Source organism: Serinus canaria, chromosome 2 (assembly GCF_022539315.1).
Source record: "Serinus canaria isolate serCan28SL12 chromosome 2, serCan2020, whole genome shotgun sequence".
NCBI classification, from domain to species: domain Eukaryota; kingdom Metazoa; phylum Chordata; class Aves; order Passeriformes; family Fringillidae; genus Serinus; species Serinus canaria.
In genome coordinates this window covers 144,893,373-144,921,334 of record NC_066315.1, presented here as the reverse complement: position 1 = coordinate 144,921,334, position 27,962 = coordinate 144,893,373, and the positions used below count along the sequence as shown (strand labels likewise).

At 39.6% G+C, this 27,962-nt stretch overlaps 1 protein-coding gene across 1 annotated transcript in view; it reads right to left on the bottom strand.

The window, feature by feature from the left end:
* The window catches only part of KHDRBS3 (KH RNA binding domain containing, signal transduction associated 3), an 87,150-nt gene extending 59,859 nt beyond the window's left edge, over window positions 1–27,291 (bottom strand). Inside the window, exons 1-2 of the mRNA XM_009088286.4 lie at window positions 26,783–27,291; window positions 1,033–1,151 (exon numbers count right to left, since the gene is read on the bottom strand). Of these exons, the coding sequence (XP_009086534.1) occupies window positions 1,033–1,151; window positions 26,783–26,870 (207 nt within the window). The 5' untranslated portion in view covers window positions 26,871–27,291. The remainder of the gene's footprint in view (window positions 1–1,032; window positions 1,152–26,782) is intronic.
* Window positions 27,292–27,962: the final 671 nt, after the last annotated feature.

Sequence of the window (27,962 nt, the reverse complement as noted above, 5' to 3'; positions counted from 1 at the left end):
TTGCAAACACTGACCAAGGAGTAAGAGGTTCCTGTATTTTACCTTCCCATCCTCATGTTTCTGCATGCTTCTATGTAGCTCTACTTAGCCATAAAGATGACTTAAGTCAGAGTTCTGAAGAGGTGCCCAATGATTTGCAGCCTTGCACTCACTCAAGGAATATTTTATGAAACTTTGAAAAGCAGCAAAGAAATCTCTGTAAGTTATCCTGCACGGGCCTGTGAGTAAAACACTGATACTGTGCAGAAAAAAAAAATTATAAAAGTTTTCCTAAATAGAAGGGAGAAATGGTGACTTTTTTCCCTCCATGAATAGACTGTCTTGAAATTTCTAGTAGGAAGAAAAAGCCATTTCAAACAAATTAAAAAATGCTAATCTGATTGTCATAACATTAACCTTAAAATTTTAAGCAGCACCAAAATAATAAAGTTCCACAGCCTATTGAATGTTGCATAAATGCTTCCAGGCAGCAATATTTTAGTGCAGGGTAATACTTGGCAGTAAAGAAGTGTTAAGAATTCATGGTGGGCAAAGACATTAATGAAGCAGCCTCTACCCCTCCAGAACAGACTGCATAATTTAGCAGTCAAGCTATAATTCATTCAAGAATAACAATGGCTGAAACTTAAGAGGATGAGAAGAAAATTTTCACAATTAATTCCTTAATGGTGCATTTTAAGGTGCATTTCCAACTACAATAAGAAAGTTTCAAAGTCTGGCATCAGATTCAACTTCAAAACTTGTTTTTACTTTTGATAATCAGAAGAGGAGGTTCTTGCTATCCCAAAAATATGGTTCAGTTATTGCTCTCAACATACCAGCACCACTCTCCTGCACATTTACTCCCACAAATGAAGAATGTAGGAGCTCTAAGGTAGAATCACTTCTACCTTAGAGGTCTTACAGAACAGATTGCAGGAGAGTAACAGTGACTGGTAATAGTTTTAAATGTTACATTAAAGAACAGTTAAAATACTAGTGAAATATCTTTTGTAAGAACTTACATTTATCAAATATGAAAACTGGGCTTACCTTAGGGAATTGTTTTACTGGAATCAGAACTTTTTGTCCCAACTTCATATTCTTATTGATGACTACATCAATATACTTTTCTTCTTCCTTTCCTTCCCCTTTTTGGAATTTTTCAATTTCTGTTAAAGAAAAAGTTATTTTTTTAGTTTAATGCAACAATCTAAAAGCCAAGAATCTTCAAATTTAGTATAAATAAATGTCAAAGCTAATACTTTATGGCATACTTATGTATTGTTTAATCAATACACGAAATTGGTTATACAAGGCCCATAAGATAAAGCATGTTTCCCTTTTTTGTATATTCAAGTTTATACCAGCACCTGGAATTAGCATTGCAAACACTGTACTCACTTAACAGTTAGGATACATATTTTAATATGGCTCAATTAGTGAAAGGTATTTCTAGACACCTTTGAGCATGTATAAATTAAAAAACATAGCATAGTTTAATATTCAACAATTTTATTCCTCTTCTATAAATAAAGTATCAGTTTTAATGCTGGCTTTCTACAGTGGACTTAGGAACCAATACCAAGTTAATCTTTTGGAATTTCAGAAATGTAATTGAGGCACATAGATCATACCCAAAAATCTGAGATTAGTGTTATACCAGCATTGACATTATTAGGAATGGGATTCAGAAGTTCAAACCCTGGCTTGCATTGACTCAATTCATTCCAGAGGCACACACAAAACTGACTCTTGATTATACTTTTCTCCAAATATTGACTCTCCAGTGTGCTAATGAAAAACTGCAGATTTCATTTCATTAGAGAGGATTCACGAGGCACATACAGGGAGATGAAGTGAAGCAGTTTTGCTGGATTGGGTCCATCATGCTGCAGCATTAAAGAGGTTAGCACACACCAAAACTCATCTCATTTCACTAGTGCCAGAGAAGCTCTGCTGTGGGACTCTAGCACTTGTCCTCCACAAGAATCTCCATATATCTTGTTCAACTGTTACAACAAGAAACACCCTTCTACTCTACTGGACCACTAGAAATTAAGGACATTCATCAAGACCCTGCAGTTTCTTTAATGGGAATGTGATCTTAGGCTGAGAGGAGACTGTAATAAAAACTTGAATGCAAAGAAACCAATCAAAAATACAGGAGAAATCAGCCTACAGTACACCTTTTTTTCAAAGACAGTCTGGTTTGAAATTATGTCCAATGAAAAACAGAATAAACCAACACATTTCTAACTACAGAAAAAAGCCCATTCATTATCAGCAGATTTGTTTAATGAATACCAGTCCATTTCAATTTACCACTACAGAAATTAAGATGCCAACATCTTTTTTAACAACTGAAACTTATCTTCCATGCAAGTTTTAACTTCACTAACACAAACCAGGAAATAAACAATTTATCCAAGTTACTGTTCAGTCCCTGAAACTAAGGAGGTCAGACCAGCCTCAGACTATCTGAAGGCTTCTTGAAGGAAAAGAATTCCCCAGCTGTACTTTCAAAACTTCTTGCCAAGTCTCTATGAAGTTTTTGATTTCTATGGATTGCAGCAATGTAAAAATTCTGGAGAAGCCCTATCAAAGCAACCTTGCTCCAGCATGTCCTTTGTTTCATCATGCTCCGTAAAAAAATGTCTCCAGCACCATTATCCCACCAGCTAACAACAACTGAAGAATATTCAATATTCAAGGATATTTCAATATTCAAAATCTAGGTAAAAAATGGAAATTTGGAAATGCCACATTACAGACTAGGGAATTATGGGCAATTAAACAAATGTGAAGTTACATCAATTTAATTTCGAACTCATTTCCAGGTGAAATTAAGACTAAAATTTTATAGGGTGTGATGTTCCCACTCAGGAATCAGGTGACTGGTACCATTTAGAAGTCAAAGTTTCCAACTATCACATTCAGGTGTAAAAGCAGAATACTGTCACAGCATTCAAATACAGACATACCTCTAACACTGCTCCTTCCTCATATAACAAGAGCAGTAGTGACAAAGCTCTTTGATTTCCCTTGAAAAACAAGATTAGGTACTTAGAGGCTTTTATGTTATACACATAGAAACACAACACTAAATTTTAAGAGTGCTGTTGGTGTTCCACTGTTAGTATAAATATTCAAAGCTTAAAACTGACCAGCAATTTGCTAATCTTTAGCAATATTTTACACCATGAAATGCTGATTATTAAAACTGAATTAAAAATACATCAATTTGTAATGATTGAAGCAAATGCAGTTGCAACAAAATTTGATATGATTTGATTTAGTATTGATTTTAAATGTTAGGACTAAAATTTTTTCAAAGTCAGAAAAGCACAGTTAAACTCCATTAAATATTAAATTCAATTAATGCATTTTGCTGTATTTTTTTGTGACAGAGGAATGCACCAAGACCTCCCAGGTAGTTCAACTGATCCCAGCCTGATGCAAGACATTTACAAGTTCTCAGTCACTGTAATTACTGTTACAGTAAAGGACTTTTTCCCAAAGAATCTAAACTTACAACATAAAAGTACTTTCAACATCAAAGCCCACCAAGTTTTTATGAACTGGTAAAACTAAAAATTTGTTTTCTCATCTTGAGTCATATGCTGTTATGCACAAATGCAGAGCATGACATACACTGCAATCCCCTGCCCACCTGGAAGTGAGAATCACAACTTTATGAATCAGCAGTGGCTTAAGGAACTTCCTAGAAATTGCCAAAAAAATATTACACCTGGAAATGAGTTGTTTCAGACACCTCAGATGCACTTAAAATGCAGCTGAAGAGTTAAGCACAGAGTTCTACCTCAGTAACATCCTTCAGCTGAGCCAGATGCATAAATCCCTTAAGAGATCAATACAGTGCTACATTGTATTTCCTAAATACCTTAACTCAGAAACTTATTTGAATTGGTATTTGAAGGACTTGTTTGCAACAATGTGATTAATGCTAAATATGCTCATAATATGGGACTACTTTGAGCTGATAAGAAACATAAAAAGACAATTGTCTTCTTGCTCTAGTAGATCCTGAACTTCAAGTCACTAAAGTAATTATTAAAAGAAACCCATTACTTACTCCAAAAATCAGTTCTCCTAAGCCAAGTATCTACACACTTTATTGACCATCTTAAGCAAAAACCCTTTATTCTTTTACTTGCACTGTTTAAACAACTTTTTTTTTGCTTGAAGAAGCTACTGAAGCCCATTAAGAGGCTGCAAATCAGCTCTCAGCAAAACAGATCACAATTTTCCCCATTTGTTTTAAAGACAAATTAGTTTACTAACAAAGAACCATAGCCCATTGCCAAAGCAATGCAAAGTAAGATTAAGTAATTTTTTCCTGTTATGGTCTAATGTTAATCAAACTGATTTAAGACTTTCTGCCTTCATTGCTGTTGTAAAATACTTTAGTTTTGTATGAACAAAGTCCAGTCCACTGATCACATTTTATCTCAGATTTTACTTTTTTTTATTTCTTTGCACTTGAAATCTAAGATGAACAGGAAATACAGCTAAGCATTAGAATTTTATCCATATCAACACAGCTCTTGCAATATCATTCACATACATCGAGCTTTAGATAATTAGGGAAAAATCATGCCAGATCACACAGGAAATCCAATCAGCTTTTCAAGGTCAAATGGATGGGAAGATTTGCCTTTTCCTAATCCTTAGATTACATTCTGCACTGCTTTGCTATATGAAGCAATGCCATTTCCTTGCTCACGAACAGTAAATAAACATGTGATTAAAGCTTCCCATAATGCTAGAGATTAAAATCTCATGTTCTCAGACCAAGGATGCAGCTAATGCAACAGGAATTTAACTGCATGCAGTAATAACTGCATGGATGGATTTCTTTTCTTTAGATTTAATCAGAGAAAAGATCTAAGTCCTCAGTTAATTCACCAAATAACAGCAGTAGATACATCAGATAATGACAAAGTAGAATTGTTTCATATTATTCTTCAATTAGAATTAATCTTCCTGGGGCAGAAGTACAATCCAGGATTCCAGCTCCCTCAGCTAAGCCAATATAAATACTTGTGTTTAATGCTGAGCAAAGTGATGACCTATTTGTCTGTAGTAAATCAATATAATAAATATAAGAACTAATGTCAACCTCAAAGTAAACAGAAATGTTTACTGCATTTGTCCTTAAGGCAATATTTCCTTTACACAAGATCAGGAGAAACAGATATCAGGTCAATTTGCCTGCAAATCCTGAAGAAAGTTTCTACTTTATTTCCTGAGATTCAGATGTCTTATCAAAAACACCATCGTATCCAAATAATTTTGTACTATTTTTTTCTGCTTTAGGTGGAAGAAAAGTGAAAAATGCAAGGCTCATTCAAGGATAGCCACATGATCACAGCTTAAGAGAACAGGGCATTGATGGAACTGCACTGCAATTGCACTAGAAGTAGTTTCCACATTCATTTTGAAAGTGAAAATATTCTAAGAGTCACATTATCCTTTAAAAATACTCCTAAATCAAGTGGGTTTGAAAATTACTAACATTATACAATAGAAGCAATAGATTTTGCTTTATTTGGGCAATTTTATTGCCTTGTATCTAAGAAAAGGAAACATCAAAATTTAGACTGACTCAATCAAGCATGTTGTACAACTACTGAAGCACAGCCCAACAGCAAGAATATTTCTCAGTGAACTCTCACAACTTCACAGTTGACTTAGAAAATCACATCCTCCTCAATTCAGAAAGCTCTTAAGTCAAACTGAAAGCTAAGTATCTTTACATATTTCCCCTGTCCTTTTAGCCCCTGAAAACTCACTGCTTTTGCCCATTGATGGAGACAGAACACTGAGCTGGATGGCCACTTAGTCTGGCAGCATGATTCCTTTTGGTTTCACACCAGAAACAAATCAAAGTGATGGCACTACAAAAAACAGACCTTAACTCAGTAGTCTGCATTTCATGAAGACCCCCTTTAAGGAACACAGTCAAGCTTTGATAAGAGACAAGCTCCCAGAGGAAAAGGGGGCTCCAAGTCAGTTGTAGAGGAATTTCAGAAAAAAAAAAAAAGTTTTTCCTTAATGGACAAAAACTGACAATATCAGCATTCCATACTATTTATTTGGAATTCTTCACTGTGGCAAAAGCCATAATATATCCAAGAAGACACATCTTAAGAATACTTATTCTCAAAAAAAAAAATTAAATTTTCCCAACGAAGCCAAGTCATAGAAGTCTGCTGTGCTGGATGCTGACTTAACTGCCCACAGACCTTCCTGGAGTTCTGTAAATCCAGAGTACACAAGATGGTGAACCCAATTACAATTCTAAGTTTAATTAAATTGAGAGCTTAATCTCATTATTGTTGTAGTAAAATGGTCTTGATTGTGCTTTAGATTATACATCTTTTATTGGACTCCTTTATTCCCTGCCCTACTAGGGAGATGATTAAAAGTTCTTTGAATCAGCACCTCTCCAAACAATATTTCTCATCTTTTGAGCTGAAAACAGTACTGCACAGCACCAACTTGAACTAGAATCACCACACTGAGGCTTTAATACATTCCAAAAGACTTGCTGAAATAAACCTCATAGATTTCCTTACAACAGCCTCCAAGAGACCTACTACTCATTCCCTGTCTTCTTGATCAGCATGAAGCTGCACAACCTTCCCAACTTTTGCACTAAACAGGAGAGGCAACCTCAGCCTCCTACTTTTGAGTATCTTAAAACATGTCTAGCATAGTCTAGTTTGCTTCAAAGCAGTTTCTCTGTGTAGACATTCACAAAAAATGCAGAATTTCCCAATTTCAACTGTATATGGCATCCCAATCCTCCAGAAAAACACACAATTAAGTTCGGCAACTAAACATTTTCTTATATGAGAAAATGCTTAGACAAAGATCCCTTTTTCTATCCTCTACGATGTTTCCAAAGTAAATACTAATTAGTGTGTCTCTATTAAAAAAAAAAAAAAGAAAAAATATAAAAAAGGGAAAATTAGGGAACTAAAGTAATCAAACAAAAATAGTCTAAAAATATTTAAAATAAGGAAACTAAATATATGTGGAATGGAAATATTTAGACTCATCCTGAAATGGGTCTTAAACACAAATAAAAAATGCAACAGAATTTTCAATTTTTAATGCTGTTTTCCTATTAATGCACCCACCCTGATTCTTTTAAGAGCCTCAGAAAACTTCACCTATTCTCCTCAGCCAACATTTTAATCCTTTAAAAAGTCTTCTTAAAAATCGCACGTTTTGCATCCATAATAGGTCCTAAATCTGAACTGGCAGAGAAAGTAATGCATTAAGAGCATGAACTGTGCATAAAAAAACCACACTAATTTGTTTCAACTAATGCTCATTATTGCAGTAGTTGAATTCCAAATAACTGTCTTTCATATGCCACCCTTATTTTGTAAAAGCAACTGACAATGAATCTAATTTCAATTTACAATAAAATAAGCAGTTCATGCCAGAATGATGTCTACAGCATTCAGAATCCTCAAATTAATAATAATATCCTTGTTGAAGGACTCAAACCAATCTTTATTTAAATTGCATTCACAGGCATTATAAGTTCTATTTTACAGTCTAGGTACTACTATCTGCACTGATCTGAGAATACATTTCAGTCACCAATATGACAAATATTTTTAATGTGCTTTTTTATTTAAGCAATTCAAAACTAAATTAACACCTATTACCTTCACATCAAAAATGACTTCAATAAAATCTGTTTAGACTGATTAATAATTTAGCAGGTAGGAAGTACCACAGTAGGAACTGTCAAAATCATGTATAAGGTATTAACAGATGTTTAATCAGTCTTGCTCAAGAAGAAAACAAGACGTAGACATCAGTCCCATATCCTCAATCTACTCCACTGAAAATTACTTATCTCATATAACAAAATGCTAAAATCATCTGGATGATTTAGCTACTATAGCTACTGTACATTTACCTACTGTAGATCTTTCTTTAGCATGAATATTTCAAAGTTAGCAAGGTCAGGCATCCACTAACTACAAAAAGTCAACTCATTTGTTCTGTAACCTAAAAATAAAATCGAATGTACAGAGCATCTTACACTTCTTGGTGCATAGGACTCAGCCAAAATGAAATTAATATTCTGTATCAAGAGTCCTTACAAGCAGCTGTTCCACTTTTTTCTTTTCAGCATATGAACACAGTCAGGTAGCTCTTACACAAGATTTCACTTGACATTTTGGTGAGACATCAAGAAGGGCCTAAAATCTTCCTTCCTTATCATGTACACAGCACTGCAGAGTACTACAAACTTTCTGTGACTCCTCAGACAACTCTCACGAGAAAAGGTGTAAATCAGACCTCAGGTGACAAATGGACACAACCTGCAGCTCTCAGTATGCAAATATCACATTTTAAACTATTGCCAAGGTGAAGCAGTAGCCATGACACATCCAGCTGTTGATCCTTACAACAGGCAGACTTGAGCACGATTAAGACCACACTTTAAGGCACTGGCAAAGACTGAAGTCTATAGATCTGCCAGCAAATTCAAACAAACCATATTTAATACTAGAAGATAGCTATGCTAACAAAACACATCCCTGTGTTTTGTATAACTGATAGTTACACAAATAACTGAACAGCTGTTTACTCAGCATTGTGCAAGATTTATGTAGCCATCAGCAAGACCAAGAAGTGCTGTCTTCTACTTCTCTAAAAATCATTTTTAGGCAACTAGAGCTTTGCCAGAGACTCCATCCCAATGACAGAAGGCTGTGGTAGAGCCTCACACTCTGCTAATCCTTAATTCTGTATTGTGTCATACCCCACTGATAAATATCAGTAAAACCCAATTCAGACCTTCTGTAAGTCTTGAAACCATCAGTAAAGCAGAAGTTTCAGGAAACATACACAAATACTGAGAAAGCTGGCTGATGTCATCAACAGGCCACTGCTTTTGTAAGCTCATGGTCATCAGGGAATGTCACCGATGCCTGAGGCAAACCAGTCCTACCTTCAAGAGGAGGGAGGAGGATCTGGGACACCACAGCAAGGTAAGACTCACCTTGATCTCTTGGAAGGTGATGTAGCAAACAGCTCTTGAAAACCATTTCCAAGCATAGAAGGCCAAGATGAGAGCAGTTTGCACAAATTTATGGCAGGGAAATCGCACACACCAAACAGCACTATGAACAATGTAAGATAAGACAAGAGCTGATGTGTCCACCCCATCTGCAGTAGGGCTTTTGATAAGCTTCCCATACCCCATCCTCATGTGGACTGATGAGGCACAGGATAGAGACATGAGGCAGACTAAAAACTGACCTGCCTGGCTCAAAGGACTCTGTCAGGGCCATCTCAACCAGGCCAGCCAGGGGCCAGACATCAGTGGTGAGCTCTGAGGGTCAATGATATTTAACATGTTCATCAGTTACCTGGCTGATGGTACAGAGTGCAGTTTCAGCGCTTTGCACAACAGAAAACCAGGAGTGATCCAAAAACCAGAGGGCTGTGATGACACTCCAAGTGCCTGCAAGAGGTGGAGGAATGGGCAGCAGTGCTATGCAGTTCAAAGGGAAGTGCAAAGTCCTGTGCCTGTGGAGGAACAACCCCATGCAAGAGAACCCCATGCCTGGAAACCAAACACCAGAAGCAGCTTTGCAGAAGAGGACCTGAAGCTCAAACAAGCTGAGCACAAGCCAGGAAGGTGCCCTTGCAAAGGCCACCAGCACCTGGGCTGCACCAGAACAGCACTGCCAGCACTTTGGAAGTGGTGATCCTTCCTCTCATTCAAGTTTTAGCAAGTGTCTTGATTTCTGCTGTTTTTCTAAAGAGTTTTGAAATTTTTTTTTTTTTTTTTTGGAGGAAAGATCTGTTCCATCTCTGGTACTTTTAAAAAAGTACAAGTCCTAATATATTCTTTCCTCTGTCCAAGATTAATTTCTCAAGAAATACTGGAATATGGAAAGCCATGCTTTGTTACCTGAAAGCATGGTAGAAATCCATGTTATTCATTCATCATAGGAATGCTAAAACAGTCCAGAGAAACAGATATGGACAGACCCAGGGTAGAGCAGTCCATTGTTTTCCCTCTTCTTGTGCATGGCTGAAAATGCACACAGCATGCAGCTCTTCCCGCTGCTTCCCAGAATGCAACATTGTCCAAAATGCATTTTCTGTCCAACGAAAACTTCTCACTGTCCATATTTCACACAGAGTTAGGGAAAGGAACAGAGATAAAGCTACTGCAAGTAACTATAGTGTTTTTAAATTCTTATTCTTAATTCAGTGAAATTCAGAGTTACCACCAGACATTGCTATGACTTAAACTCATACCCACTGATCCTACATAAGCTCTACCAACAAGTATAATCTGAATCTTACTGCAGAATTGATAAAAACATCTATATATTCTGTGGCATTGCATTGAGTGAACTCAGAAAGTGACTGCAATCACTGCTTAGAGCCTCTAAAAGATGAACCATTAAAAACAGCACAGACTGGATAAACCTTCATCTATAATCTCGTTTCAACCTACTGTTTCTAATTTTCTCATATTGCTGACTTTTAACACAAGCTTTTTGGTCCTTTGATGTAAATTTCTCAATCCTCAGAAATTCCACATCGGAAACTATCTTTACTAAAGCACAAACTATTGATGTGCAAGTAAGCTGTGAAAAAGTAATGCTGTCTAGAAAGAACACAAAACCACAAAAACAGGTATATGTCATGGCTCATAAAATAGATGAATTGTATATTTTACTCTGCAAAACAAAAAAAAAAATCACAATTTTTAAAAATGCTTTTATAATATTTATGAAAAAGGTAACAACCTAAAGCATTTGTGCCTTCTGACCCACAGATGTAGGAAACAAACCTACAGACTGTAGTTGGCACATGTAAAGGAAAAGGGACTAATTCCAACACACCATCCTGGATTAGTTCAACACAACGCTAATCCTCTAACCTCAAAGCCAGGTTGGATGGGCTTTAAACAAGCTGGTCCTTGTTTGTAGAAGGTGTCCTTTGCCCATGGCAGGGGGATTGTACCTAGATGACCTTTAAGGTCCTTCCAACCCAAACCACTTCATGATTCCTTCAGAAGGTCATGACTTCCACTGCCAGCAGATAAAAGAGGTAAAGCACCACTTTTGAGAAAATAATTGTAGGCAGTAATTTTTATTTTTTGTCACCCATTATAGTCCTGGGCTGCAGTAATGTAACTTGGCAGGAAAAACATACAAAGCCAGCTTGCACATTTACTGTCCTATGGGAAAGTTCAGCTTAAAGAAATTTGTGTGGTCAGTTTTTGTATGAGCTTCAACAAAACTTGGATGTTAAAAACTTCAAACATTCAAGTTAAAAATTAACTAGCAGAGGGATAACATTAATTACAATCCCTTTCATGTGCTCAATAGCAGGCAAATCCAAATTATTTTCTGTGATGAAGACACATATTACACAGAATAATACATATTGCTAGCACATTCAAATTTCTTTCCAAATACTACGCTATTAAAGTTATTTTCATGAAATTAGTTGAACCACTTCTCAAAATTGTAGAACAAGATCAGACTCCCCTAGAAGTGTTATAAAACTCGAAAGTCCATTTTAGGGACTCAATACAGCTGCAAATCTTTAGGAAAGGACCAAACATCTTTCAACAGACCAGTTTTTGCAGGAAAGCAGCCACATCTACAGCTGCAATAAATCTCTGCCTCTGTAGGACCATGTGCCTGTCCATGAAGCACCTTCCCTGAGGAAGGCAATCTTCCAACTTCCATGGCATCTATGAAGATTTTTTCTTAAACTAGTATTTCTAGCATTGACCTAATAGAACATCATGTATCTTTCCAAATTTCAGAAAAACTGAAACAAACCATGTTTTATACCTGCATAAATATCTGAAGTAACTACCAACTGATGCCACTAACCTTTGCTGAAACACACCTTACAAAGCTAAAATACACTACAGATTTAGTAGCATTTATGGTGTGGGTTGACTCATGGTAAGATACAGCTCTGACTGAAAATCTTTCTCTAAAGAAAGTATCTTCATGAACTAATCAGCTCCTTCTGGTTAAGTTATATTTTGACTTAGTAAATTTGTTTACAAAAAGCATCTTTCTTCAGTAAAAAGTATTTTTAAAGGTCTAAGTTTCTTTCCAACTGATGTGGTTATGGTATAACTGTAAGAATCAGGAAAACTTCATGTTCTGTGCAACTACTCAGCAGTCAAGACATTGCAAATTCATTTGCCTTACTTGTTTGTTTTGAAGACAGTTTAAAATCAAATGTTTATATAGAAATCTAAAATGTGATGCCTGAGTTTTACTGCAGCCAAATTATGTCACACAATTATTTGATAAATTAACTTTAGACACATTACTGTTTTAGTTCTCATCCAGCTGATTTCAGAATGGAAACTTTCACTGAACATTTTTTCCCAGTGATGAGCACGTGGGTTCTCAGGGGAGTAATTCCTATATTCAATAGTTTAAATAGCATATTTCAGTACATTTCTACAGATTATACACTGAAAATCAACTACTACAAAGTGTCTTGGGCACAAAACAGCTGACATCTTTAAGTGCAGTAGAACAATTGACAGCCAGGGAAGTTCACCTACATTCAAGGTGAGGCAGCAAAAACAAAACTGGTCATATTTTTAACAGTCATGCTGGGAACCTGCAGAAGCTGCTTCTAACCAGACACCTGCCCTGCCTGTCCCCCACTGCCTTCACAGCCCCATATATTCAGGTTTCTGCTCCTTCATCACTTCTGTCTGCCAAGAAACAATAAGAAAAGTGCCAACGCAAACTACCTGAGGTGCCATTACTTCGTGATTCAGTGATGCTTAAATTGCTTTTATATGGGAAAGAAAATGTTGATGCTCCATTTTCCAAAAGTACAGAATGAAGTTATCTTCTAGTTGTGGCAGAGGACAAATAGAATGAATTTTAAAAAAATACAGCTACTTAAGAAATTTAGAGTCTAGGTACCTAAAAGATGAAGGACAGCTGAGACAGCAATAACCAATTATTAGGGTAAGACTTTTCTATTGCTACTTTAGAGAAACAAAGCAAAAAAGTGCATTAGGGAAGTAACTCAAAACAGTTGCAATGAGTACTTGTGCACCCCTGATGTCTTCCTAGAGAAAAGGTCAGGTGTTACTAAGTTCCAAATCTTCCTTCCCCCTCTCCATTCATTGACCTTAGAGCAAGTGCAGGAATGACATGTCCAGTCACATACAGAATAACCACCTAAATAACCTAGAGAAGCTGGAATGTGTTCTTTTGCATACACCCAAGAAATAAAGGTGCTTCACTTAACTGAAAAATCTGACTGTCCACTAATAGGTCTGAAAAGAACATTTAACCACAGGGAATAGAAATTCTTCCTCATGCCAACAGGAGAGAGACACTCACAAATCCCTCTACCAAATCTGACATGTGGGTTTAAAGACTCAATCATCAGTGTGTCCCAGAGCCCGAAAATACCAGAAATGCTGCCATGAATTTTCATAGATAAATGGAACTACATTCCCAGAGCTGCTCTTTTTGCAGGATCCCTTTCTCAAGCAAGGTACAACTAATTTAATATATTAATACTCATACTTGCTGTAAATGTAACTTTAAAAATATGACCATAACACTAAATTCTCTGAATGAACTGGGAATGAAGAAAAGCTTTTATCACTAAATTCATACAGCTTTTACTTTACCCTTGCATAATAACTATGTATTGGCAGTACCCCTTGACAAGAAGTATGAGATTAACTATGTAGCTGGCCAGTAATATCTATTCTGTTTAATCTATTTTTCTGAAGTGGCCATCTGCTCTTATTTCTTCATTTTGTGGCTTAGCTTGAAATTGCATTCACTATTCTGTTAGGATTTCAATTAGGTACACAAAAAATTTCTCCCATGTCAGGATGGCTGTTTTGAGGATGAAGTATGGTAAGGGCAAAAGGTGTTATAAGAAAAAGTTGATTGACTATTATTGATACAGCTCAAACAGCTGATTAGTCATCAATAAAATGAAAGAAAAATAATGCTAACATTTATTTTATTACAGCACAGCTTGACATCCATTACCAACAGTATGCACAGCCATGTTTAAGGTACCAAATCTGAATGAAGGAATTACATTTGCTTTCTGCATTCCCTCCACTCAGCTCTTTTCCAATGACTCTGCAGAAAACCTTCAAATCTCAGCTTTGATAGCAGCAATGAAACCTTTCCAAATAATGAGCCAAAAAATACCTCATCCAGATGCTGACAAGACATACCTACATGATTAGCATCATTTGCACAGACTTAGAAATAATGAAGTCACTGCTAAAACACTCACTGAAATACAAGCTCCACAGTTGAGCTCTAGCCAGTTACTACTACTCCAGTGCAATAATACAAAGTTAAGCAAAATACTCTGAAAGAACAGTAAAGAATTTAACCTACAGTTTTACCTTATACTTTATTCAAGTGGGGAAAAAAAAGTACTTTTGTTTCAGTTATTTCCTATCAATTTCACTACTTTCCCCAGAAAAATAACCAAGCAGGAAGCTATCCAGCAAGTAGAGTACTTTAGCTATGCCTAGAGTAACTAAATAAATACTCAGCATCAGCTTCATGCAAGGCATCAGAGCAAGCAGCCTCCTAGCCCAGGCAGTCATTGGAAGCTTTGGTCATTGCTTTTAACACAGTAACAGGAATAAGGGATTGGTACCTTCAGGACCTACAACCCACTCAGAGGCAGAAAATATGTTAGCGCAATGCTCAGCACACCAGTGAAGTCTAAACTGTAATCTAAAAGTTAAGAAAGGAAATCACATCCATTTTCTTCCATCAGGGCATTAATCTAAAGGATAATTCACTGAGAGTTCTTTATAGACCTGATCCCACAGCCAGCTACTTGCCACTTACGTGTGTAATGAAATACACACCAGCATTTTTAATTAATATTATATTGAACTTTGTGAACTATTACTTAGGATTTCAAACAAGGCCTATTATTTCACATCTGCAAACTATGTAAGTGCATCTATAAACAAATAATTTATAAATACCATTAAGGTAATTTCCCTGTACTCTCCATTTCATCAGCTGATAATAAAGGAATATTTTAAGACCTTCAAATTTAGAAGTCTATGAAAGTTTCTTTTAAAATTTTATTCAAGATTTTTCAAACTGGATTGACAGCAGTCTTAATAGTTCAAGCATACATGAAGAAAACACCACAGGTTAAAGCTACTTCAGGTCATAGAAGGGTTTGGGGTGGAAGTGACCTTAAATATCATCTAGTTCCATATGCCCTGCCATGGGCAGGGATGCCTTTCCTTAGACCAGGCTGCTCAGAGCCACATCCAACCTGACCAGGAACACTCCAAGGGATGGGGCTTCCACAGCTTCTCTGGGCAACCTGTCCCAGTGCATCAGTACACAGAGAAGACATTCTTCTTAACATATAATAATCCAAATTTCTCCTTTGGTGTATGATACTGTGTCATCGTCGATATATAAAGTGAGGGGCAGAAGGAAGAGGGGGACGTTTGGAGTGGGAGGAATAAGGACGGGAGAGGATGTTCCAGGTGGAAGCATTTGTCTCCTTGAGCCACAGACAGCTGCGATGGAATCCTGCCTTCCTGGAGATGGCTGAACACCTGCCTGCTCATGGGAAGCGGAGAATGGGTTCCTTGTTTCATTTGCTTGTGTGTGCAGCTTGTACCTTGCTTATCAAAGTATCCCCTCTTCACCCAGAGTTTTGTAGTTTTTACTCTTCCGATTCCCGCCCCCATTCCCCCGCGGGGGAGGGAGCGAGCGGCCGCGGGGGCTCTGGGCTGGGGTTACAGCAGGACAGGGACACACCTGCGCCTTGGGGACAGACAGGACACACCTGGCTGCGAGAGCTGCTGCGACAGGCCAACACCCATGGCCCCGACCCCGCTCCCCGAGGGGCTGACACCCGATCCCAATACCCCCTCTCCCGGGGATCACAGCCATTCCTACAGCCCAGAGCGCAGCTCTCCCGAGGGGCTGACACCCGAGCCCAGCTCCCCCGGGGGATGACACCCGAGCCCGGCCCTCCCGAGGGACTCACACCCGATCCCGGGAGCCCCAGTCCCGCCTCTCCCGGGGGGCTGATGCCCGATCCTAGTAGTTCCGATCCCGCCTCTCCCGGGGGCCTCACATCCATTCGTTCAGCCCAGATCTCGGCTCTCCCGGGGATCACACCCGATCCCACAGCCCCGATCCCGCTTCTCCCGGGGATCACACCCGATCCCAGCTCTCTCCGGGATCACACCCGATCCCGCCTCTCCCGGGGATCACACCCGATCCCGGGAGCCCCGCAGGGCCGGGCCGCTGTCGCCCCCTCCTGGCACCGCTCCAGAAATAATTCCCGAAACGCTCTAAAACCCTCCCGAAACAGCTCCCCCAAAAATGAAACACACACAACGCCTTCTCTAGTAACTAGCGCCCTAATCATAATAGAGTTGCCTGCAAGATGCATTCAAAAATCGTTCTACAAAAGCTGCATAGTCAATAGCTCTGCATCACTACATGTAAGATGCTGTATTGGAATCTTGTAGGAAAACCCTTGTGGAATGCTTCTGCTCTTTCCAAAGTGTGCTCATATGAATAGTTTGTAATCACCCAAGATCCTAAAATTCACAAACGATATAAGGCTGGAAAAGTTCTTCAGAGGTCATTAATTCTCTGTCACGATTTAGCCCCAGCTAGCAGTTAAACCCCTCATAGGTGCTCCCTTCCCCCCAAGAGGATGTGGGAGAAAAATCACAAGGATAAAATTAACAGACTTTGTGTGTCAAGATAAAGACAGTTTAATAGTAGGTAAAGCAAAATCCATGCACACAAGCAAAGCAAAACAATTCATCCAGCCCTTGACATGGCCAGGCAGGTGCTCAGCCATTCCCAAGAAAGCAGGGCTCCATCACACATAATGGCTTGGGAAAACAAACACCATCGCTCCAAACTTCCTCTCTTCCTTCTTCCCCCCAGCTTTATATGCTGGGCACGATGCCATATGGTCTGAAATATCTCTTGGGTCAGCTGGGGTCAGCTGTCCCAGCTGTGTCTTACCCCCTTCCTTGCTCCCCCCCCCAGCCTCCTCACCAGTGGGGCAAGGAGGAGAAAAGGCCTTGAATGAGCAGAAAAGGCCTCTGTGTAAGCTCTGCCAAGCAGTAATGAAAACATCCCTGTGTTATCAACACTGTTTTCATCACAAATCAAAAACAACCCCACACTGGCTACTGAGAAAAAAAAATAACCCCAGCCAAAAGCACCACATCCCTCACGAGCACTTAATGACTACACTTACATCATTCCCAGCATTTGTTTCACACGGTATTAACAGGCTTCTGTGAAGACTCAGGTGCCTGCAGAAACAAAAAGGTCTAAAGAACAGATACAGCAAGCCTTAAAAACATGATAAATCTTTCATTTTATGCTTTTATACAGTAGGCCAATAAAAACCTAATCATTTTTCCAGACCATGGATGCATGGTGTAATAAAAAGGTCAAGGGTATATGATAAGCAGAAAGAATCTTTAAGACTAATCTGTGTAGCACAAGACAAATTGGACCACAAGAGTCTTTAATATCTAGTACCAAGGTGCTGCATTTCACCTTGCAGACTCTCCAGCCCAGGATATGACTGGGATAACTCTACATAGGGAGCAAGTGTTAGCAAGGGCTAAAGGTATCACTGCAGCCCATCTGCTGTGAAGCAGCTTCGCTCCTCCAGACACACCAGGCTTTAAGTGGAGAAACTGAGCCAATCATTAAGAACAAATACTAATCCTCTGAGAAACATCTCCAAATACCAAAAAGATTTTGGGGAACCCTTTAAAGGAAGGCAGAAAACTGATCTGTGACCAAGTTTCTTCAAAATTAGGAGTTATTGAGCCTAAAATAATATACTGGAAGTGATCATGAAGCAGTTGGATACTTAATAAAGTGAAAAAATGCTTTCTGAACTTTCATGACTCTACAAATGTTCAAGACCATCATATCCAAAGTGTGTTTCTATAGCTGAGAAAAATCTACTTTCCTGCAAGCTCAGAAGGGGAGATGGGGCACAGTTAAACAACATAAAAAGTCAAATAACTAAAGAGACATGAAAACCATAGTGCCTTTCACTTTAACAGAAGTGAAATTCATCATTTAGCAGTAGTCTGGAGGTGGACAGAGAGGGAAAGGGTGATTTTTTACTTCACTGCTTTACCCCATGGAGCTATATCACTGAAGTCAGCATAGAGGGCACTACAGCATTTCTGCTAAACAGCAGAAGAAAGGCAACAAAAATCTCCTTAATCCTCAAATACTGCAGGGAGCAGAAACTGGGCTTCTTACCAGGGACACATCAGGATTGGTATTGACCACCTCTAGTTAATTAGGACATGGATCAAAACGAACCAGTAACAAAAACCTTTGTCCACTACCAGCAAACACAAAGGACACATGAAAGGAAGAATGACCACATTAGAAGCAGTCCTTCCATTTCTACATCTGAAAATCATCATTTTTATCCCAAAGCAGTAGGGAAAATTGGCTGAAAACATCTAAAACCTTTTGCTTTCAAACATCTGCTTCCCAGAGTACTGTCACTGAATAGTTTGAGGCAATAAAAGGCTACAGACACACATTTCTTCTCCAAGCATTCAACAAATGCAACAGCAGTGAGAGGAGAAGCAATTTACAGAATCAGACTATCCTGACTTGGAAAGTACCCACAAAGACTGAAGTCCAACTCCTGGCCTTGCACAAGACCAGCTCAAGAATCCCACCATGTGGTTGAAAACATTGTTCAAGTATTTCTTGAGCTCTGTCAGGCTTGGGGCTGCTTCCCTAGGGAACCTGTTCCAGTGCCCAACCTCCCTCTGGGTGAAGAACATCTCTTCAATATCCAACCTAAACTTCCCCTGACACAGCTTCACGCCTTTCCCTCAGGTCCTGTCACTGTCCCCCACAGAGAAGAGACGAGTGCCAGCCCCTCCTCTGCCCCTCATGAGGATGTTGCAGATTGCAATGAGGTCTCCCCTCAGTCCCTTCTCCAGGCTGAACAGACCAAGTGTCCTCAGCCACATCTCATATGGCTTCTCCTCCAGACCATTCATCTTCACAGTCCTCTCCTCTGAACACCCTGTAATGGTCTTTATCTTTCCTATATTGTGATTTATATTGTGGTGTCTGAAACTGCACATAGTACTTAAGATATTTTCCTATACTTTTTGTCTTGTCCACATAAAGGCATCTAACTCAGACTGCTCCTTTTGAACAATTCTGCTGGATTAATGAAGTCAAAGAAAATCAGTAAATCCTCAAAGGATTTGCAACTTCAGGTTTTCACTGTCACTATATTATACCAAGATCAGCACAGCAGCAGTTGTTATGACAAATTTTCTGCTGGATCAAGTACAATGGGTTTAGTGAAATGATTTCTAATCTTTTAGGTTTCCAATTACTTTGTCAACAAATTCTTCCTAGAAAATAAAGATCTATAAAAGAACACCTATAAAAGCCAAAAAAGTGAAAGATTTACCATCTACAAGAATTAAACTGACATTTTTTTGCTGCCTTGCAACTTTGTTGAAGTTGAGTTGCTACCTGCAGCCAAAAGTCTGATAAACATATCAAAATAAGAAATGAAAGGCATCCAGCAAATAGCAACTAGAGATGGAGAATAGAAAGGAAATCCATTTAACTGCCCAGTTTCTTAATAAGTCTGCCTTGACAATAAGGAAAAATGCTGAAAAACAACAATACAACATAAAAGAACCCTAAGTGATAAATATGACAAAGGCAAGTTTAAGCAAAGAAAAATTCTAAGGTACGAGCAAAGGAAAATTTTAAGATAGGAGAAACACACAAAGAATAAAACATGCACTGCTCAGCTGATAAGGTACAAAAATACATCAGTCAATCTAACAATGCTTCTTCATGCTACCTCTCCAGTTACTGCTCTTTAATTTGTTCCTTGGCATAAACAGCCAACATACAGCTACTGTACAGCCCAAGCCACTGACAGCTCAAAGAGCTTAACAATTTAGCAGGGATCAAATGTCCTTAAATGCAACTCATTCTCAGGCAAAGATGCCAAGACACACAAAATTTACTGGTCCTTATATTTGGTTTCAGTTATTAAGATTTTTATTGCTAAAGCATTGTGCATTTTTTTCATTTTACTTCTTGGCCAGACATTTCACCATCAGTTTTCAGGGCCTCTTTGCACATTTATTCACTCCTGAAGGCAGTCAGGCTCCCAAAGCACAAGTCAAAGATCCCTTTCACGCACCAATCAGACTAGCAAGAGGCCTACAGACCTTCTCAAACTTGCAAAGTGTTGTATTTTTCCATGATTTCCTCAAAGATTAAGACATATGGACTTCTGTAAGTAGAATGTCACAAGAAAATTAAATTCCTGAGTCCATATGCCCTTATGGCCTTAGCTTAAGGCCATAAAGATATTAATTTTCTAGCTACTGTTACACTTGGAAAAAAAAATAATCACACTTGGCTAGAAATATATGGCTCTAAAATAATTCCCAGAACTATCACCATCCCTACCAGCAGCTCCCATGGCTTGGATGAGACTTGCCTTCCCAGGACTCAGGGGTAGACCATACCACTTTATCAAGATATTCCACATGCCCAGTAGAGAAGCCCTGTCCTTTGTTATCTCCTATTTGAAAAACAGTATTAATAATGTAAACATTAAGCTTGCAAGATTCCTGCAGAGCTCAGCTAAGAATAGTCAGTTAATTCACCATAAAATATTAGGTGTGTCAGTTACCAGTTAATTTATTTAAACATGCTTTTTACTGAACCCTGCTAAATACTAATTAAAAAGTCATGCAGTACCACACTGAATACTTTACAGACCCTTCTCAACTCTGAACGTTGATACCTGAATCTTTCAAACAAAAGTGCATCCTAAATTCTTTTCTTTCTTAATTATACTTGAAGTCAGAGGGCAGAAAGGTCACATACATAAATTTTAAGTACATGCAAGAGAAGTCAAACAAGCCATAGGCCAAAGGAATAGTGATGTGACCTTCTTTCTGATTTCCCCAGTAAATAAGTATTCAGAAGGTTACAGTTTTAATTTGCATGGCTGGTGTCAAAAAGGATTGAAAGTGACAAACCATGTCAGCCTGCATTTGAAACCTTTAAATTCAATCTCTCTCATTGACTGCCAAAGTGAGTGTGCAAGTGAATTAGAAGGCAGCTTTACACTAACTGTGATTGCAGTGAGTGGCTCCAGGCTCAGTCAGGCTTCAGAACAGATAAGCCCAGGGGTGAAGAAAGTATGATTATCTTCAGCTGCATTTTGCAGAAGCCCTGTTAACATGACTGGAATATCTGATAAACCACTTCCGCAGCCTTTTAAGAGAGCAAGATTGAAATCTAACTTTTAGGAAGCCCTCTGACTGCTCCAATACAGTTTCACTGCAGTAAAAGCAAAGAGCAACCATAACAAAAATGTGAACTTCTGAAGTTTTACCAAATACGGATAGCTGAGATGAGAGACAGATTCTGAAATATCCCTTCTGCCCTCCAAGAGGTACTACTTCTGATGCTGCTTTAGGAAAACAGAAATAGGATCCAAGTCAGCCATCCCTAGTTTGATGGTGCAACCATTACATCATATCCATTCCCTTGAATTTCTCATCACACTTAGCCTGGAAAATATCAAATTTCACCTAAACATTTTGCTTAGACTCTTGTCTTTTAGTAATCAAACCAAAACCAAAAGAGTTTATTTCTGGTTAACTTCTAAGAATGGCAACTAAAAGTGACCAGCAGTCTGAAAAAAATCTGAGGAGCACAAAACTTACTACATTTCATACAATGCTCCGAATAACTTTAAAACAGTCAGCTTTCTACAACCAAATCTCATTTTCAAAGCACCTATAACCTTCATGAAGTGCTTTGAAATCCTCAAAGAGTAGGACACTTGCTTCAAGTATTGTTTCTGTGATTGACACTATAAAGACAAAAAGGAGAGTTTGGAGTTACACTGATGGTGATTCAACACCATTAGTGACTGGAATGAGCAGCACCATGTGTTTGTGCCATGCCAAGAACTGATTTCTTACATTACAGCTGGGGTATGTCACTCCACAATCACATTTATTATTGATAAATTAAAGAAAAGCACAAAACCCCTCGCAAGTTTAGACAGATTTATTGAAAGTTGTCCTGGTTTTGGCTGGGATAGAGCTCATTTTCTTCCTAGTGCCTGGTAGAGTGCTGTGATTCAGATTCAGCATGAGTTGACAACACAGGGATGTTTTGGTTGTTGCTAAGTAGTGCTTACTCTAAATCAAGGACTTTGCAGTGTCTCACGCTCTGTTGGGGAGCAGGTGCACAAGAAGCCCAGAGGGAGCATGGCCAGGAGAGGTGACCTGAACTGGACAAAGGAATATTCCACAGCACAGGATGGATGTCCAGCATATAAACTGGGGGGATTGACTCAGAGCCACTGATTGCTGCTTAGGGACGGCCTGGGCATCAGTCGGCAGATGGAAAACAACTGTATTATGCATGACTTGTTTCTCTTGGGTTTTAGTCCTCTTTTTAATTTCCAGTATAATTATTACATTTTACTTTATTTCAGTCATTAAACCCACAAGTTGTACCTTTTTTTCCATTCTCCCCAGATTCCACTAGGGAAAAAGCAACGAGTGGCTGCACAGTACCTACCAAGCAAGCTGAGCTTAGACCACAACAAAAAACAGTAATATATACAGAACCTTAATTTATTGTTAAGCTCCTACTTCAACCATTTTAACAAAGCCATCTCTGCTGAAAAATAAAAAAATTAGACCACTAATATCCTCCACAAAGCAAAGTGAGTACACTCCCTCACACTCCATTCTCCCCAATATTTAGGGATGTACAGCTCTAATTACTGAAGTCCCAAGCAAAATTTGACACAAGAAACAGCAAGCCCCTGCTGATCACCACTAGCCACGTGGCTCAGGGAAGCCATTCAACACAGTTAGCACAGACAGCCATCTGCTGATAGGAAGGTTTGGTATTCCTGCACATCGTCTCATCGACATTTCAAAGGAAGCCTTGCCAGCTTCAGATATTACCTCAAATCTCAAAGCAGCTAAAATGAGCTGGTAAGGGAGAATTCCAGAGGTCCAGTCTGCACAAGAGAGTTCTCTTTCAGCAATGGAAGCAACCCTAACTTTCATTATCTACACATTTAATTATCCACACAAACCAAACAACTGCCAAGCACCCATTTTCACGTCTCCCCTGTTGGAAATGTGTCTGGTATCACCATGTTTTATTTACAGTTTGCTTCTTCCATCTGCAGTTTCACATACTTCATTCAACATTCACAAACTGCTCCTCTTGAATCACTACTATAAATAAATGTGAAAGAAGGTAAAGCAACTTTTCTGTCACAGATCTTTCAGTATTTTTAGAGCACCACTCATGAACCAAGTTATGAGAATCAACACTACACTTGCACATTTACCAACATTTACAAACAACCACAACTGCAAAGACAGCCTTAGAAATAAGGCTGGATTTCAGAACTACCATCAGTCCCGCAGACAAATATTTTTCAGATTTAACATAAACATGAGCACATGAGAGTTGAAAATAGGAAAACATAAATGTACTAAGCTCTTGTTTCTTCATAGACGCTCATCTTTCCCCAGGTTCCTCATTTACAGAACTTACTATAAGCTAATAACGGGACAAAATTCCAGTTCCCACAGTCTGATACCAGCTGCAAATTAATCCTATTAGCATGGTCACCTTACCACACATGCAAATAAGTACATTTTCAATCTATAACATGCTTAAGGGTTTATGGGCAAAAAAATACCCTTTTTAGGATGGCTTAATGTTCAAGTATACAAATACATCTTCTTAATTAGAAGAAGAAGGAATAAAGTCTAGTCTCCTGGAAAAGATTCCCACTGTTCTAAAATTTAAGCAGCAGTTAAATGTTTCAATGACTGTTTAAAACAAAATTTAAGTAGTAAGTATTGTATTTGTGTCCCAAGGAAACAGGGCATCAAATCCTTAAACAGAGTTCTCAGCAAGAAAAATCAGGACTTACTATGCAGGATCATTGAACGATACTAACATTTGATTTTAGTTCTTTCAAAACAGTGTTTAAAGGCAAGGAAATTCCTGTCGTATCTTAATTCAGAAAGACAGATTAATAATACTGCCCATGAAAATATTCTTACAGCATCTTATTTATTTCCACATTGTTCTTTCTTAACTGAAATGTTACCCAGGAACTTGAAGCAGGTCAAGCTCCACTTTTTAAATTTAAAATTATGTAATTTGTGTGTACACAAATTATAATATGTAATTATAGGCATAATATGCAAATTTATCCACTTCAATTTGAAAGCTATAATTATCACATTTCAGAAGTCTAGACCCATGATTTTCTTTAGAAAACAAATTTCAACATGACTGGAAATTAGTTAGCCATTTGGCTCTTCTGTTTAAGCAGTAAACATACCTGAATTACTTCAGCATCTCAAAAGGATTCTACTTCACCCATACAACTCTTACAAATTACTCTTGAGTTGCTGGAGAAAGCCAGCTGATGTACAGTATTTCAGTTTAAGTAAATACAGATAGCAAATTTAATGCCACTAAGACACCAAAATGCTATTACATAATTAAGCTGGTTATTTAAAGCACTTAAAACCTTTGCTAAGACATTCTCTCACAGATAACCAAAAGAAGCCAAACATGGAAACCTGTTTCATGCTAAACTTAAAAGATAAACAAATCCAGTTTAAAAAATTAGACAAGCTATTTAATTTGCCTCCCCATGAACTAATATAGAAAATACTCAGAGCTGGCACACAAAATCTAAGCCAGAACCATTACATAGGCATTTTCACTAATAATAGTCATTCATTTCAGTGCATAGAATTATTACAATCAAGAAAAAAACCAATTCCTGATAGTGTCATGGCAGGATGGGTTAGTAAAACATCCCCTCCTGAAGTCATATTTCCCCCCTGTATTATACAGGGAATTCATTTGATCTGGCTCTTTGGTGATTCTACAATTAAACTCTTATACATAGATATTATACAAATTTCCTTTTTGAACTGGAGTAAACCAGTTGATTAGTCACCCTCAATCTTTCTATTCTCCACCTCTAACATGTGAAACACTTCAGATATAATCTAAGACTTCACTTTCAAAGTAAACAAAAAATCAAGACGCCTACTAGACTACAGAGGCTGGATGCACATAGATCTACATTTTTACACTGACAATATAGGTTCTTTTTCTGGAGCTGAATATATGCATGCAGATACCGTGATGAAAGGCAAAAGTTTCAGTCCTCCAATTTCTATTTCAATGAGGACCTCAAAAAATATCATAAACTCAGTCAAAAGAACAGATTTACTTCCTTTAACACTGTTTACAAAATAATAAATCACATGGTTCTGTAACCCCCAGGAATAATTTACACAAAAATATTCTTCACTACCTGGAGAGGAACTTCAATAATTTGTAGCCATCAAGTTTAATTTTTTATAAGTTTTGTCATACACAGCAAATAACTGCTTTTTTAACATAATTCACCTTTTTCCACAATCAGCAGGGACATTTTTACAGATTAAAAGTTTGGAGAAAATATGCAATATATCAACCACCCATACACATGGACCTTCAATTCACTTAACAAATGCATTGCACAGCTTAAACTGTGACAGCTGCCCCAACTCCAGACTATTTCAGACAACAGTAATTCTCCTTCTGATTCTGAAACAGGCATTTGCATCTATTACACATCAAAACCTACAACACATTAGAAGAACCCACATCAGCCTAAACTTGTTCCTGCTATAGGATGCAAAGCACACCAAACACAGCTTTGTAATCACTACAATTGAAGCCAAAATCATTCTGGCTATCACTGTGTTTGGTGTGTTACAGGATCAGTTCATAGCTTATTTCACTTGAGCATCCTAAGCACTACATCAAGCATTTGTCTCTCTAGAGCTGTACTTGAAAGTCGCCTGCCAATTATACAGTATGTCCATATGTACATTAAATCATACTTTAATTCTCACAGAATGACTTTTCTAGTTAGTACTGCATCACTGAAACAAAAAGCTAGCACTTTAAAGCACATCTGACTCGACAGATGCAGAGGGGAGGGAATAATTTATTATCTGGAGTTATATAATTTCAAAATAAAATATGCATTGTGTTTTTATAAAGGCTTATTCAAACGTAGCCGAGCCCAAAGTTTCTAGGAAAGGCCATCGGCAGCAGGCTCGTTCTTACGAAGGCTGACACACATGTAAACAATCGGCTGTTCATTGTTAAGAAACGGGGTAAAATTGGGAAACCTTCTGGGGTTTTAATTGACATGCAGCCCGAGCAGAGCACAGCAGACACAGCCATTCAACTCGGAATAATCTATAACTCGAGTAGTGAGCGACGGCAGAGAAAACACGGATGGAAGAGGGGCAATGCGGGCAGGCACCCAGCGTGAGCCGCTGCCCGGGCGATGCTGCCCGGCGGGAGAAGGGGAAGGCGCCGGGAGCCGGAAAACACCGACAGCCTGAACACAACAAACCCCTCCAAGCGGTGCCAGGCAAGGGTGAGCCCCGCACCGAGAACCTCACCGGGAGCCTGAACACAACAAACCCCTCCAGGCGGTGCAATGAGGAAGGGTGAACCTCGGGCTGAGCATCCGCGGCGGCCGCCGCTCACTCCGGCCCGTCCCCAGCGCGGGACAAGGAGCCCCGCTCCGCCCCGCCGCCCCTCACCTTGGTTGACCAGCCGCAAGGCGTGGGTGAAGGACGGGTCCAGCGAGTCCTTCTCCGCCATCAGCTCGGGCAGGTACTTCTCGTCCATGGCAGCGGGGGCGGCCCGGATCGGCAGCGGAGCCGGGGCGCCGGGTGCGCCCGCGGGGAAGGAGCGGGTCCGAGTCCCAGGCAGCGGTAAATCCTCGGAGGCAGCGCTTCCTCCTGGCCGCCTCCCGCCCGGGGCTGCGGGGACGCATCCAGAAGGAAGCGCCGCAAGCCCCCGGCCAGGCGGGGGGAGAAAAGGGGCGCGGGTGAGGGGACACCCCCCCTCAGCGGACAAGAGGCGAGGACAGATCGCTCTGCGGAAGCGCACAAGGAGGTAAGACGGGAAAGAGACGCGCCCCGGGAGCCGCTGACCCAGGCAAGACGCGAGCCGCGCTCACAACAAAAGAGACTGTTAGGCGGCGATAGGCGCTGAACACAGACCCACAATACAAACAACACCTCCAGCGACACTGCGCCCACTAAGCGCGGAAATCGTACCGCACCAGCATTATATACCGCCCTAGACCACGCCCCCCTGGCTGCCTTTAGCCCCGCCCAGGATCTGTGCCCCGCCCCCGCCCCTTCCAATGGGCGGGGATAGCAGAGCCCCCCGAAGTGTCCCCGCCTTGCTCAAGTGAAGGCTTCTATTGGATGGCGTGGCCTGTCAGTCAGAGACGAGCGGCAGCTTCTCATTGGTGGCTGCTGCTGGCTCCGCCTCCCCGCGGTCAGTGAGGGGCCGGTGCTGAGGGGGGCTCCCAGAGCGGCTCCGCACCGTGGGTCGTGCTGGTCGTGCGTGGTAGTGGGGCACTATCTGCACCAGCGAGACTCATAGAGCCCTTCAGACCCCACAGAGACCCTTCCGACACATGAGTCGTCTTCGAGATCCTCTCCGGGGCCGTAGGGTCTGTGGGCGGGGTCGGGGATCCCGGATGGCGTCCTTTCCGTCGCTGTCAGATCTTACGGAGGAGGGCAGATCTTGTGTTGAAAGTAGTGTAAACGCGAGTTTATTTTCTTTTTCCCTCTTAGAAACAGCGTATCCTCTATCCAGTTCTGTGGTTTTGCCTTTACTGATATAAACCACTTTATAAATACCAGCCAAAAAAACGTATTTCTGATGAGTTGCCCAGATGTTCGGCACTAAGCGGGTTTGGGGTTC